The 16,478-nt window shown below is 42.4% G+C and overlaps 2 protein-coding genes across 2 annotated transcripts in view; one reads left to right on the top strand and one right to left on the bottom strand.

Annotated features, from left to right (window-relative positions):
- Window positions 1-6,949, top strand: part of LOC143299924 (ubiquitin carboxyl-terminal hydrolase 4-like) — a 35,435-nt gene extending 28,486 nt beyond the window's left edge. Inside the window, exon 22 of the mRNA XM_076613460.1 lies at window positions 38-6,949. Coding sequence (XP_076469575.1) covers window positions 38-211 — 174 coding nt within the window. The 3' untranslated portion in view covers window positions 212-6,949. The remainder of the gene's footprint in view (window positions 1-37) is intronic.
- LOC143299547 (uncharacterized) lies at window positions 1,116-14,780 on the bottom strand. Its single transcript, XM_076612831.1, has 6 exons — window positions 14,676-14,780; window positions 13,236-13,338; window positions 11,766-11,926; window positions 11,110-11,297; window positions 2,200-2,335; window positions 1,116-1,279 (listed from the first exon to the last, which is right to left on the bottom strand). Exons 1-6 carry the CDS (start codon window positions 14,734-14,736, stop codon window positions 1,116-1,118), a joined length of 813 nt encoding a protein of 270 aa, XP_076468946.1. The 5' UTR covers window positions 14,737-14,780.
- Window positions 14,781-16,478: the final 1,698 nt, after the last annotated feature.

Below are 16,478 nucleotides of genomic sequence, written 5' to 3' on the forward strand. Positions count from 1 at the left end.
AACAATGACACCTTTGTTCCTTCGCTCTGCCCTGCAGACCAAAGCGGCCTACGTGCTGGTGTACAAGCGACGCGGGGTGGACTCCCCATCCCGGGTGATGCCCAAGAGGGTACGGCAGACCCCGGAGAGCAACAGCCAAGCAGCCAGCTCCACCCAGGGCAGCGAGGTCAACGGCTACGGTCACAGCGAAGACGAGATGGACGTCAATTGATGACGGAGTTCCGGGGGGGAGGGGATGAAGGGGAGGGGTGTGTGTGGAGGGGGGTGTGGAGGGAGGGCGGGGTGTCGGAGGGGGGAGAGAGGAGGGGGTGGAGGAAGGATTGAAGTTGTGGGGGGTGAAGGGGGGGGGGGGGGGAGTCATTGGGGACAGCAGCTACAGCGTGATGAGTGACAGTGTTTTCAAGTTCCCACCTCCACACCCTACTCCCCTTTCCCTCTTCTCCTCCTCTCCTCCCCTTCCCTTCCCTTCCCTTCCCCCTCTCCCTCTCCCTCTCTCTCTCTCTCTCTCTCTTTCGGGGTCTGGTTGCTTACCTTCTCCTTCCTTCCACAACCTGCCCTACCCTCCCCCCCAATTTTGTGTTGACCAAGCTTCTTCTCTGTTGTCAGTTGCTGTGTTGGGGGGATATCATGGGACGGTGCTGTTTTTGTTGGTCCTTTTCTGTTCTTGAGGAGTATTGGGAGTTTGGAGGGGGAGGGGGTTTGAAGTTGTGTGGCAAAGATTTTTGTGATTGGGTCTCGGAGGGATGGTGAGACGATGTGATAAATAATCTCTTGTTTTGGGGAGGGGGTGGATAGGGTGGTTGATGGTCTGTTGATATGTCTTCAACGTTTGTGCCAAGTCCTAAGTTGCAAGCGAGCAGTCTGAGAGTGTTGGTGTTTGCTTTCCGGAGGCGCAGACGTTCCACCGAGAGGGAGGGAGGGAGGGAGGAGGTGTGGATCAGTGGTTAAAACAACAACAAAAAAACTGAGGAGGAGGAGGATGCTTTCTGAAAGAGTTGCCCAACCTCCACATGAGCAGCTCTTGGAAAAAGATCTCTCATCTCTCTGTGTCGGTCCCTCCTTTTCTCCATCTCTCTTCCTAGGAAGATACCTTCCCCCACCTGCCCCCCCCCCCTCTACCCCCAAGCCTCTTGCATGCTGGGCACAGTGTTGCTGATTGGTTGGTGTGCCCTTGACCTTGACACCTGACGAAGTGAATGGTTGGTGCCCTTGACCTTGACACCTGACGTGGGAGCTTCGTGTGGAGAGCAGGACACCACCCAAGTGATGGTTTCCACGTCTTGGGAGTCCATGCAGCAAGTCCCACAATGGGTCCTTTCTGTTTCTACATGCATGTATGAGGGGGTGTGTGTGTGTGCGGTATGTCTGTGTGTAGATGCGTTTCTGCATATGTGTGAGTGTGTATGTATGTTTGTGTGTGTGCATTTTCATGATGAATAAATTTTGTATTCATTATTATTTTTGATAAGTATAGCTGTTATTTTCACTTAGTTTGTTATATATATTCTCTCCAGTTTCTCAGTGTTATGCCAGTGGATACGCCAGTGTGTGTGTTTTTTTGTTGTTTTTTTCTTTTTCTCAAGGACTTGTCAGTATCGGAAATTCTGTTGCTGTTGTTGTGTGTTTTTTATGGTATCTATTGTTTTTCAAGACTTCTGTCAACCCAGGAATGTTATTTTGCATCTTGTATACCATGAGTTTAATGAAAAATAGAAGTTGCATGCTTCGCAAGTGATGATTGTTATATATGTATATATGAATAAATATATATGTATGTACATATGACTTTGGCTTATGGCTGCTAGTAGCTAGTAAACAGGGAAAGTAAACAGCTGTTATTATTCCTAATTCCCTTTCAGGTTTGCTCTGTATCAGAACACCACCTCATGGGGGAAAAAAATACCACTGGTTGTTGTAGCAGCATCTTTAACTGTTGACGTCTGATATGTGAGGAGTGTACACTGTTGTTGTTGGGGGTCGTGCTGATGATAATTTAAAAAAAAAAAAAAAAGAAAAAAAAAAAAAAAAAAGAAGAGAAGAAAAACAGAGCTGTTGATTACAGGGAACAGAGGTTGTGGTTTGGGGAGAAGAGGGGCTGGTTCCACTGGATTACTTACTTCCTGCTCGTTCATGTGCCGACTGGCACGTCGGGCTGCAAGGAAGAAACGCCACTCTGTTGGGCCAGTCTCCGAAGGGTACCTCCAGGTGAATTCAGGGTGTTGGGTTCTCCTTTGACTGTTCTGGGCGGCTGGGTTCTCCTTTGACTGTTCTGGGCGGCTGGGTTCTCCTTTGACTGTTCTGGGCGGCTGGGTTCTCCTTCGTCTCTTCTGCACGGCTGGTTTGACGACCTGGACCTTTCTTATAGCTGCAGCTACAAAAAAAAAAAAAAAAAAAAAAAAAAGGGAGAAGTGGGACTGAATTGTTTATCCTGATGTATTTGTTAGTTTGTAAAAAAAGAAAAAATGTGTCATGTTTCTTTTAAAAAGGATTTTTTTAGTATGGTTTGAGGCGTAACCCCTTGACTGCTGAACATGAACAAAACAAGACCAGTGTTGCTTGAATTTTTGAAGCACAGTTGTTTGTTTTTGCGCACTTTTGTTGTTGTTGTTGTTGTTGAAGTGGTGTGGTGAAGTGTGCTGGACAGAGGTAGTGTAATCCCTAGAGGGGTAGTCCCTGTAGAGAGACTGGTGCCCTGAGGTGACCACTCTTCACTGACAGACAGCCTCGTCAGCAGCAGTCAAGGGGTTAATTCATGAGTGAGCGAGTGAGGATCTTTACATTCTCTGTGAGATCGAGAGTGTGTTTGGGCTGAAAGTGTGGGTAATAAATGATATGAAGACAGTGTAATGATCAGGGGTTTGTTTTTGTGAGTGTGTGTGTGTTTGTGGGTTTTTTTGTTTTTTGTTTTTTTGCCTTGTAATTGCAATCTATGCATTACATTTGTAGTTATTGTCCAAGTCTGATGGTAATTTATTTAAAAGCCTTTTCTCCAAATGTCATAAGTTAATGTGGGTGTGTTTGCCTGCCAGTCGTTTGTTATTTAATACCTTGAAATTAAAATGTCATCAATGTGGGTGTGTTCGTTCTTGGGATTTTTAGTCATGTCATACCATTTCCTCTTTTTTTTCTTCTTTTTTTTGTTGTTGTTGTGGCCAGTTTAGAATCTGTAGTCAGAACATGAAGGAAACTGTAGTATACATTGATCATTTTTCTCTGAAAAATGTGAACAAACCAGGAGAGGTTTCATGCAGTGCATTCATGTACAGACATGCCATTTGTAGTGCGATAAGAGCAGTTAGAAATCTGAGACTGAACAGAACAGATGTGGTTGGTTTGGAACCATGAAGTCAAAAGTCAGCATAAGGTTTTAGATATAAAAGCTTCTGTTCCCTATCCCCTCACTCCTCTCCCCCCACCCCCCAAAATATAATGTGATTGTCTGGATGAAGTGGTTGAAAACTGCCAGTACGCATAAAAACCAAATGGCAGTCTTTGTCATGAACGAAAGCAAGAAGAAAAGGGATGAGAAGAGGCTTTTGTTTCAGAGACTTGGTAGCACGTTGTTGCTGATGGTATAATGCTTATGCCTGTCAGCTACGTTGATTTTAGTTTCTGGCAGTTTCTTTAAGCCAGGGGTGAAACACTGAGCTCATGTTTGTGGCCTTTTGCCTCCTGCAGCATTATTCGTAGCAGAGGTCACACACACGGTGGCTGTGGCACATTAAGCATTACTCACTGAAGTAGATCTGGAAGATGCAGAAAAGTATTTTGGGTGGAAGAGAACATGAACATTTGCAAAATATATTTCTTTGTCAATAAACTGATTATATTATAAAGAAAAAATATATATATTTATAAAATTCTATGGTCAGATTAAAAAGTGTCTTCCATTTCTGCCTGATGGCAACTACTGGAGCATGGGTATTGTTTCCATATGCCCGGAAATCATTCAGATTAGAATTTTTTTTAAAGTCATTTCTCTGATGTAATAGTAAAACATAAGTATTGCATATTTTTCTTTCACTGGTAGAGTTTGAAAAAATGATATAATTATTTTGTATCTCATGGTTCAGTTTATTCATTTTGTATCTCTTATGAATCAAGTAGATTAATTCTCTTTCATTCTGTGTTTCTGGCATAGTTATTTCTGTTATTTTTACTCACAAATAAATATTGGTCACTGTCGATTGGAGGGAGGATTTCTTTTAATTAATTTAAATCTCCACAGTGACACAATGGTATCCACTGTTCTCATGCTTGTGGTGGAATGGTGGTATGTAGAGTGAAAATGCTGTTGTCAGCTTGGAGATATACTGATTCATCCTTTGTTTGACTGGTGCAGTAAACAAGCGCCTAGTGCATTTGACTTGCATCCAGGGTTTGAATCCCAGAAATGTTTGGTGGATCATGGGCAGAAATGTTTACAGTCTTTTAGGTCAACTTTGGTGCAGATCTTCTGTGGCCTTGACCCTGATCAATACCCGCATCAGATCAGAACATGATTCATTCAAACATCCCTTGGTCCTTGCCACAGATTGGTGGGAAGTGGATGAATGAAAATGCCTAGCATGCAGCACTCTGACCACGGAGCATGGCTGCCTGACAGCTTTGGTAAATGATCCTGAGTAGTGTAAACAGCTGTACTTGTGACTGCACATGAAGGCAGAAGATGAAGATGATCGGTTTGGGTGGAGAATGCACAAGTGAGCTACAGCACATAAAAGCAGATGTAGATAATTGGCTTTGGAGAATGCACTTGTGAGCAGCAGCACATGAAGGCAGAAGATGGAGATAATTGGCTAGGGTGGATAACCTTCAGTTGCACACCACCATTGACAATATCATTTAGCATTAACCACTGGACCTTTGAGAGGTGGTTTCCACAGGAAGACACTGACCGAGGCATGGAGCAAGATTGGAGACCCTTGGATTGATTGTGTATTATGTGTAACAAAAATAAAATCATTTGACACCATGTTGGTTATGTACACGTGTCTGATCACATTAAAGATTTTGAGAACTGGTCTTTTCATTTTTCTCTCAATGACCCTCAACAAACAGTCCCAGCAACAACAACAAAAAAATAAATAAAAAATAAATAAAGCAGAAAAAAATATTTGAAATTCAATTTTTGTTTGAAGAGATCTAGATTATTTGCTTATAGAAAGCATGATTTACTTTCTGCCTTTCTTCAGAGCAAAGAAACAATCGCTGGTAGCGGGCGATCATGATGAAATCATCCACATCTCTCTTGTGAATTTTAAAGCATGATGAGTCCAGACACACTGTCCTCATAGGGTGGGTTCCTAATAGTTGTTTTGGCTGTCCAGTGAGTCATCATTCATTGTAGGTATTGATTGTCCAGCTGGACGATTTGTGTCACAATTTTAAGACAGAAAGGGAAGAAAAAGAGAAAAAAAAGACTTGTCTTGTTGCCGTCGTTAAAAAAAAAAAAAAGACCAGATGAAACCAAATTTACGGTATGCAGGCTTGATAAGTGCAGCACAAAAACTGACCGGAAATTCTGCACGCTGTGAAACGATTCTCATTAGACTGTTGATGAGAGTCAGTGGCAGTATTAACTTTGCAAAGTTTGCAAGTCTTGATTCCTTTTTGTCAACCCTGACTGCTGTATCCAGGCAGTGAACAGATGATTAGGGGGAGGGCATTGAAGCAGGAAAACTATCATACTTAAAAAAAAAAAAAAATTTCTTAGCAACAGATCTGTGAATTATAGAGCAAAATGAAACCGGTCCCTGCGGTGGCTGAATGGTTACAGTGCTGGATTCTCACCAGTTTCCTGAGTTCAGTCCCCAGTTTTGCCACATCTGGTGGGTTAAGGGTGGAGACTTCTGATCTCCCAGGTCCACATATGTGCAGACATGCTAGTGCTTGTACCCCCTTCATTTGCATATGCATGCAGAAGACCAAATACGCATGTTAAAGATCCCTGAATCCATGCCACAGTTGGATGGGTTATGGAAACCAGAACACACCCAGCTTGCACACCCCTTTAAACAGAGTATGGCTGCCTAAATGGCAGGGTAAACGAGTGAACATGGGAGTTGCAGACCACAAATGTAGAAGAAGAAGAAAACAGTCCCTGTGTTTAGCGGTTTTTCAAAGTTTCCAGTTTTATTTGCCAGCAACACTGATATTTCGTATTGATAATTACCATTTATTGTGATCTCTGACGTGTGTGTGTGTGTGTGTGTGTGTGTGTGTTTCTTTCCTCATTTGTTTATTTGTTGAACTGGGTTGCTGTGCTCACTGTGGCTCATTCAGAGGGAGACATTTGTCAGAAAATATAATTGTAAATTCAGAAACTTATCAGGTTTTTATTTTTTGTAGAGTGCGAGTTGTGGAGCAGCCTGCAAATGTTGTTGATCAGCCCTATACATGTTATATTTGAATTCATTGGATCCTTCTGTGCTAAAAACAAACTATTAACTGATGTGGTGTTTATATCCATACGTGTATTTCTAAGGATCTGGATGACTAGTTGTAAATATTAACTTCATTGAAGAAATCTGTATGTTGGTGTAATTTATTTTGTGTAAAAGTACTGTCATTTTTTCTATACTGTGAGCATGTGCATGTGAATGGGTGAGTGTGAATATTTGTGTGTGGGGGCTCATGACAACTTTGTAAAGTGAACTCAGATTTGTAGTATGCTTCTAAATGTATTTGGATTATGATCAAGTCTGGACAAGGTATCTTGTTAACCTCTTCTTTATCCCTGTGGTGTATGAGTGAGTGTGTGTGTGTGACTGTTTGCATTGGTGGGTGTGTGTGTGTTGGTGCATGTGAATAAGCTTCAGATATCTCTTGAAGTAGTGTTTTCTTTTTGTTCAGAGTAAAAGTGAATTATTCTGTTGGCTTTCTGGAGAACTTCTCTGTGTGGGGGTGTTTGTGTGTGGGTGTGAATAAACATCAGTTATCTCATAAAGTGTTTCATGGTGTGTGTTTTTTTCCTGAATGAACGTGAATTATTCTTTGCCTTTCAGGGGTACATCTGTGTGTGTGTGTGTGTGTGTGTGTGTGTGTGTGCATATGTGAATTAACTTCAGCTGTCTCATGAAGTAGTGGTTTAAAATTTTTTTTTTTTTTTATCTATTTATTTATATACTTATTCTTGAACTTTAGGGCTGCACCTCTGTGAGTGTGTGCATGTGTGAGAATAAACATCAGTTATTTTTTTAAGTAGTGTTTTGTGGGGGTTTTCTGAATAAAAGTTTATTTGGGGGCATTTAGGGGTACATGTGTGTGTGTGTGTGTGTGTGTGTGTAACCTGCACACACACATACACATACAAAAAAGGAAAAATGATCTGATCCACAATATTTTCATCCATGAATGGTTTTATCCACATCCACTGCGATCGTCATTGTGAACAAGTTACATGTCCAGAGATGTGGGAAGAAGGAGTCAGTGTACCAGTATATTTGAGTGGATGCCCCACAAATCCATCACATGAAAGAGGAACGACACTCACACAAGTTCCATAGGAATGTTGTCCTGTTTAATGATGAAAGAATCAAATTCCAACTAAGAATAATACAAATATACACACTTTTTTGTCCATACTTCGCTCCACAGAGACTTGCTTTTCTACTTCCAGTTCAGCAACTTTCTGGCCAAAGAACAAGTCGGTTTCAGGAGAAAAACAACAAATAAACAAAACAAAACAAAATCAGATTCAAACCAAACTTAGCATATGCTACATTAAAACAAAAACACATGAGATTATTGTTTTGTTGATTCCCCAAAGGCTTTAAACAATTTGTGTCACGAAGCAATATTTTCGGAAAAATAGGGCAAATTGGGGTTTGAGGAAAATGCCATTACATGTATCATCATTATGTACACTCAGGCAACTGTTTGCAGTAGGCAAAATGATATATGTTCTCACTTTTTTTTCTTTTTTCATTAAAAAGGGTGCCCACTAAGGGGACATTCTTAGCCCGACACCTTCCAAAATCTTCATCAATGATGTAGAAGAACTAAAAGCTTCATCAATGATGTAGAAGAACTAAAAGGCACTCATTCTCCTTGCTTGATTAATGCTAAAAGTAAGACTGAAATACCATGTTTGTTGTATGAAGACTGACACACTGGCTGACATCCAAAACTTGAAATGTCAAAACTTTGGTGTGTACCACATTGCAGAAATGAGGACTGCATTTCAACAAAGAGAAAAACAAAAGTATATATCATTGCAAAACAAAAAACAAAAGTATATATCATTGCAAAACAAAAAACAAAAGTATATATCATTGCAAAACAAAAAACAAAAGTATATATCATTGCAAAAAAAAAAAAAAAAAAAAAAAAAAAAAAAAAAAAGACCCAGGGATTATGGGTTATTATCATTATAGGTTATTTCAAATATGGACAGAGCACTCTAGATCAATAGATGCTACTGATTCATACAAATATCCTGATGTACATTTTCACAGAAATGGAAAATTACTAGAAGTACAGGAGCATTGTGGAAGACGAGCAAGAAAAGCATTGCAATCTCAAAATAGGACAGTTTGGGCAGAAAACCATTAAAACAGATACTGTGCTACATTTTTATCACACTTCCATAAACCCATTTTCCCCACTGTTTGATTCTGAAGAATGTTCCCTTACAGCTCCAAATGTACAGATAATCTTTCTGAAGTGGCAGAAATCGCTAGGACAAAAAACAACAACAAAAAAACAAACAAACAAACAAAAAAACCCCAACAACTTCAAAACAATCCATCCAAAGCCACAAGAACTCACTGCCTCATTTAATTGCAGAGGTTAATCATTGTTTAAAAAAAAAAATTAAATGAAGGCTTGAGAAAAGAGAAAAAGTCATCCACATTGTGCGTTTGGTTGGTTGCAGTAATGGAAATCACGAATACAACGTCAAATTCCATTTTGGATCCACCACCACCGCCACCCTCCCTCTCCCACCACCATCTCCATCCCCATTACCTCCCCCAAGCTTTCTCACATATGGCATCATAATTTAGATATAATTTGTGTACAACATATTGCAAATCCAGAGCTTCACGTTGGCCTTCCTCCTGTTGTGTAATTTTCTTTAAAAAGAAATGCATTCGTTCAGTCACTTAGACCAGGCAGATAAGAAGATACACAAACAAAATGTGTACACTATTGATGACAGAATATGTCCACTATTGAGTTCATGTGTCTGTGGAAAAAAAAACAACAGAAAAAAAACAACACACACACACATAAGTGAATTAAAAAGTAAATAGATAAACAAATATTGAAATAATGAATGAATAAAAAAAAAAAAAGACTTGTCACACACATAAATTTCCACCAGACATTGTTGAGAAAAGATGCTCATCCTTGTGTTCATGTGACAGTGAAAAAAAAAAAAAAAAAAAAAGCATCATAAAGAAATAAATAAACAACTAATAAACAAAAGTGTCCACCACTTGATGTTGAAAGAAGCCCACCCTTGTGGCATTCACATTTCAATGTAGAAACAACAAACATCGTATGTAAATAAATTAGTAAACAAATCATAAACAAATGAATTGATCAACTCATAATTAGCGAATAAATGTGTCCACCATATATCATTTAAAAAAAAAAAAAAGATGCACACCCTTGCCTTATTATGTCGGCGAAATATTAGTGAGTGAGGGTCCAACTTTGGGTTACGTCCCTTTGTTATGGGCGGATGAATAAAGAGCAGTTGCGGTGATGAGCCGTAAACACACACAACACAGACACACTGAATGTTTTGACCAAGATTGTGCTGCGCCCGGTATATATATATATATATATATATATATATATATAGATATCGAAAGTAAAAACAAATGAAAATCTGCAGGCAGGAAAAATACAGCAACAACAACAACACTGAAAAATGGGTGGCGCTCTCAGTGTAGCGACGCGCTCTCCCTGGGGAGAGCAGCCCGATTTTCACACAGACAAATGTGTTGTGACAATAAAGAGCAATACAATACAATACATATATATATATATATATATATATATATATATATACTTGTTTCTCTAGCTTCTTTCCTGTACGTAGTGTCGAAACCTTACATGTACTGCCCGCTCCACTGATGAACAAAACCTCAAGTGCGAGGCTTAACTTCCACCGACGACGATATAGAGAAGATGAACTCATACTTACTTATCTCAGTACCAGTCCTTCCCTCTGATGCCCTGTTACTATATCACTCAGCTTCTGAAGTGCTCCATTTGTTATCATTGTTGTCAGTTGCTGCTGCTGTTGTTGTTGCTATCATAATCATATAATTATCCTCATTATTGGTGTGGGTACATACATCAGTAGCGCCACTGGCAATCCTCGGTCAGACGCGTAATTTCAAATGTAAGCGCATTGGTGAACATATTTATTGTTTGTTCTTGATCGTTATTAGCCTATCATTATCATCATCATTGATACATAGCGCCTATCCGTCCTCGGACAACCTACCGCCATCCCCACCCCACCCCGGCCCACCCCCACCCCAAACCCTAAGCGCTTTACTTGCAAAACACGGAGTCTGGTCAGTCTTCAATCTTCAATCTTCTTCAAATTGGAAGGTCAGCCGTCATTACTGACTATTAATGACCTGTGTGCGCAGAGGCGTAAAAACCTAGTCATAACCTAAGTAGACCTATCTTCCTACCGGAGGGGGTGACAATGAGAAAGAACATGTATACATATTCCCTCCCACCGTCACTAGCAGCGTCCCTCCGGAGGAAAAAAAAAAAAAAAAAAAAAAGGGGGGGGGGGGGGGGGGGGGGGGGGGGGGGGGGTAGGGTTGGGGGGGGGGGGGGAGGGGGACTAAACTGTGATCTTGTTCAGCTCCCTCTTGAAAGCTACCAAGGAGGGAGCCTCTGCTGCTGTTGCAGGCAGGGAGTTCCAGACGGACGGGCCGGGATGGTTCAACTTCAGACAGGAGCGTCAAACGCCTTGTTGTCGTGCCCCCCACGTTCTTCTTCACGGCTGTAGTAAGGGGGCGGGGGCATGGGAATGGAATAGGCCGGGCAGCAAGTGGAGGAGGAAGAGGAGGAGGAGGAGGAGGAGGAAGAGGAATTGGAGGAAGATGAAGTGGAGCAGTTGTGTTGTTGCACCTCGCTGTAGGCCGGCGGAGCGTAGCATCCAGGGGGATAACTCTGATTGGGGTACTGGGGTGGGGGTAGGGGTGGGGGTGGGGACTGGTCCGTGGTGGTGGGGGTGCTGTGGTGATGGTGGTGGTGGTGGTGAGGGTGGTGGTGGACTTCGCTGCAACTATCTGTGATGATTCCTCCGGTTGCCTCCCCTGTGTGGATTAGAATGATAAGATTGGAGAGTGGTTTGTATTCAATACACAGGTACAGAAATTGACTATTCGTCTATGACTGATGATGTGCAGCACAAACAAACAAATGTAGACAGACAGATAGATAGACAGATAGATGCATTAAGATAGACCGTCAGATAGATACCGTGAGCGCGCACACACTTACCGTGACACACGTGCGTGGCACTGGCACACCAGCACACTGCAGAGATCAGTTGCGGTGTAGTTAAGAAAGAATGTAAACTTGATTAGAATATAATCACACACACACACACACACACACACACACACACACACACACACACACACACACACACACACACACACACACACACACACAGTTGAGTTTAACGACCAATTATTTTGGGGTCAAATTGTCCCACCAATTCAGTTCAGGGCCACAACTTGAGGGGCCTGGCCTGGGACCGTGACCGCCACAGAACTTACCGGGAGGAGGAATATACGGGGGAGGAGGCTGCTGCAGGTCCAGCACCGGGTCGGGCTTGGCGGCGGAGAGGTGCCGACGCAGGCAGCAGCAGCAACAGGCAGCCACCACGGAGCAGATGAAGAGCAGAGTCAGCACAGACACGCCCACGATTAGCGCCATGCTGTGGGAGCAGCACACAAAAAGACGTCCGTCCATCGTTAGTACAGTCATCGACTGATCGATTAGTCGGAATCAATCACAGAATCCGACGATCGCCCGCGCCGGAGCGATCAATTCTAAGCAAGCAATCGGTCAATTTGTACATGCTTTGAGGCAATCATAGTCATCAGTTGTGGTGAGGGTGGTTGTAGTGGTAGTCAGTAGTAGTAAGCAGTAGTAAAGGTAGTCAATCATTCGATCGCCCGGAGCGATCAATTTTAAGCAGCTGAGCAACCAGTAAAGAGTACATGATCAGCAGCAGTCATCGTCGTGGTACAGTAGTGGTAATAGTTGTACTGAGTAGTAGTAAATCTACCCACAAAACAAGCTACAACAAAAGTAGTAGTAGTAGTAGTAGTAGTAGTAGCAGCAACAGCAGTAATGGAAGCAGCAGCAGTAGACTGAGCAGCAGCAGCAGTAGTAGTAGTAAATAAAGCAAATACTAGTAGCCTGCGCCAACTAAACAAGCTAATCAGTAAACAGTAAGGTCGTAATAATAGCAGCAGCAGTTCTAGGGGTAGTAGTGGTAGTGTGTGTTTGTGTGTGTGGGGGTGGGGGGTGGGGTGGGGGGGCGAGGGGGGGGGGAGGGAGAGGGGGAGAGGGGGGCCGCGGCGAGGGGGAGGGGAGGGGGTCAGAATGGGGGGAAGACGCTCATCTGCCAACGCCACTGCAGCCGGAGAGTCCCTGAGGGTCTGGGTTCGAATATCACCGGGCACTCACCCTTTCTCCCAAATTTGACTGGAAAAATCAAATTCCGTGAGCGTCTAATCGTTGTTACAGTTGGCATGAGAGCACCGGGTATCCTGGGCACAGACACACACACACACACACACACACACACACACACACAACCACAACTGATACAACACAACACGCACACACCACAACACACACACACACACACAACACAACAAAACACACACACACCACAACACACACACACACCACAACACACACACACACCACACCACACACACACACACTGACACACACACACACACACTGCACACACACACACACACACCACAACACAACACAACACACACCACAACACAACACACAACACACACAACACAACACAACACAACACACACCCACACCACAACACTCAACACAACACACACCACACCACAACACACACCACAACACACCACACCACACCACACCACACACACACACCAGAACGCACAACACAACACACACAACACAAACAACACAACACAACACACACACACACACACACACTGACACACTGACACACACAGACTCACTTGGCATGACAGCACTGGGTATCCCGGGCACCACAGCAGCCATGTGAACACCATCGTGTGTTGTTCCGTGTCGGGTCAAAGCAGAAGTCCCCCCCATTGCTCCCTGAAGGCAGAGAACACACACACACACACACACACACACACACACACACACACACACACACACACACACACACACACACCAGCTAGAATAGATAATCAACAACAACAACAAGAACAACAACATACCAAAAAACACGCAACAAGAACATCAACATAACGATCCGCCGGACTAGTCCTCTGGGCAAAAAGTGGTTTGTGGCCAAAAGTTAGTTGATCAAAGCGTTGGGTGAAAGGCGATGGTCGAACATATCGATAACAGATCGACAATTCAGATTAATTTCCATATTATTGACTGTGCTGATCGACATTTCTGATTTCTTGAAAAAAAACATAGTATTGACATTGTACCCCTTCACTCATGTCGCTTGCCGCATGTTTTATTTTTCTATCAGTTCTTTTTTTTTTTTTCCTTAGTGTTGGAACAGTTAATTAGTTGGGTGGTTTTTTTGTCTTTCTTTCATTTGGCTGTGATTTTAGAAACGCTTTAACTCTTGGACCCTTGTTTTAAAATCATATCTGTTTGTAGTAGAAGATTTGTTTCGATTATATGGATATATATATATATATGTATATCATCGACGGGCATATATATATATATATATATATATATATATATATATGTGTGTGTGTGTGTGTGTGTGTGTGTGTGTGTGTGTGTGTCTGTGTGTGTTTAGGGGGTGTTTATATGTGTCCAAAAAAAAAATCTAAGCTAATTCTAATGGTGGTGGTCTTGGCACGTGGACTCTCTCTCTCTCTTTGATACATATAAATTATGCACTTACACACACACACACACACACACACACATACACCCCCCCCCCCCCCTCGCTGCCAAGGCAAACGAAAAACGTAGAGAGTACATACACTCATGCGCGCGCGCACACACACACACAAGACACAGACACAGACGGACACAAACACACACACATATACGCGCGCGCGCGCACACACACACACACATACATCCCACTCGGCTCCACTATAAAAACACAAAATAAATGCAGCCGAGAACACGAATATGCGCGCACAGTCACAGACACACAGAGCGACACAGACAGACATACAGATACAGGCACACAGACACACGCACGCACGCGCGCACACACACACACACACACATCACCTCCTCTGTGCCGCTTCCCCCTCTCACACCTCCACGCCCTCCCCCCCTCCTCCCCCCCCCCCCACATACAAACAAACGTAAAAAAAACAACCAACCAAACAACAACAAACAAACAAAAAAAACACCCCACCAAAAAACAACAAACAAACAAACAACAACAACAACAAAAACCACAGGACGAACAACAATCCAATCCAGTACATGTTATATCTCACCTGGATGATAACTGCCGAACTCGTAACCGTACATCATGTAGTGGCTATGCAACGGCATCATAATTAACCTGGAACCACGATATTATGGTTATTATCTCCCCTGCTCTCCAACCTGTTGTCTGGGCCGCTCAGTTGTCGATAATAATAATATTATTATTCTCCAGTTCATCAACTCGCACATCCAACATTGAACTTTTTCTTCATTCCACGTTCTTTTTGTATGCAGTAGAAAAGCACAAGCTCAACACACGAATGATTCGATTTCTGCCGCGGCGACAGTTTAGCTAGCTGGTGAACTTGAAAAGCAAGGCGGGCGGCGTCAGTAGTCGAGGAATTTTTCTCTCACTAAAACACTCCGTCTATGACAAATCAATCAATAGCGAAATTAAAAGACAGAGAGAGACTGAGAGAGAGAGAGAGAGAGAGAGAGAGAGAGCTCAGCAAACATTAACCTGATAATGAAGATAAACACTCATCAGTCAGTAGACCTACTTCGTTGCCCCGGGTGCTATAAAAATGAAAGAATATGAAACTGACAAAAACAATTGAAAAAAAAAAAAGAAAAAAAAAAAAAAAAAGTCAAACTAATCGAACCAAACGTAATGATTTTTCTTCTTCTTCAGTTAAAAAACAACAACAACAAAAACAGAACTGCAGCGATGATGAGAGAAAAAGAAGGCCGAAGTTTATGTGGTAGACAAGAGTTGACTGTTGTTCTCTCCCAACCTGTCAGTAGTAGAGAAATTGGCATGTGTTGTGTCAAGCTGTGTTCGGTCGCCAGTTCAACAAGCCTTTGGCTCATGTGTGTGTACCAAGCGTGTGTGTGTGTGTGTGTGTGTGTGTGTGTGTGTGTGTGTGTGTGTGTGTGTGTGAGGGTGTGTGTGTGCGTGCTTGCGCGCGCGCGCGCGCGTGTGTTTATGATTGACAAATGGCACATGCGCACGCGAAGCGCACTATTTTCTTGTGTCCCTCCGCAGCCTGTGTCGTCGACACGAGGATCAGATTTCTCTCTCTCTCTCTCTCTCTCTCTCTCTCTGTGCACGTGACAACTGGTGAGATATGGCCCTTCCCCGCACTGAGAAAGAAAACTAAATGATATAAAGTAATCGAGAGAGAGAGAACGAACGAACGAACGAACGAAATTTTATTTTTCCAGGGTATTGAGATAAGCATAATGACAAGAATGCTTTTTCAAGTCCACCCAGCCCTGGCGTACAAAATTGAATAAATAAATCACTGAATAAGAAAAAAAAGAAGAAAAGAAACACACAAGCATAAATAGAGAAAATTCATATCAGAAGAGAGGAAAAGAGACAGGGGGAGGGGAGGGGGGGGGCGAGAGGGGAGAGAGAAAAGAAAGATGAAATGAGAGAGAGAGAGAGAGAGAGAGAGAGAGAGAGAGAGACAGAAACAGGCAAATCGATAGACAGACAGACAGACAGAAACGACAACAACAACAACAAAAAAGAAACGAACTTTGTTTTAAGAGGATAGTTTGATTTTTTTCCCCCCACATCCAGCCCCTTTGGATAAAGAGAAAGAAAGAAAGAAAGAAAGAAAAAACACATTACAAATAAAGGCGTTCACAGGTCATATTCCACGGCTTATATAAGAAAAGAGAAGGGACAGAGATTCAGATTCAGATTCAGATTATTTATTCATTAATAGGCCTAGGCCCCTTATGAAGGGGTAAGTGACAATATAAGTAATAACAAACAAAATGAAAATATATAACCAACCATAATAAGTACACATATTACATAAACGCTGCAATGAAGTACAGCATCTTAAGATGTCACGATA

The sequence above is a fragment of the Babylonia areolata genome, chromosome 25 (genome assembly GCF_041734735.1).
Source record: "Babylonia areolata isolate BAREFJ2019XMU chromosome 25, ASM4173473v1, whole genome shotgun sequence".
Lineage (NCBI taxonomy): Eukaryota > Metazoa > Mollusca > Gastropoda > Neogastropoda > Buccinidae > Babylonia > Babylonia areolata.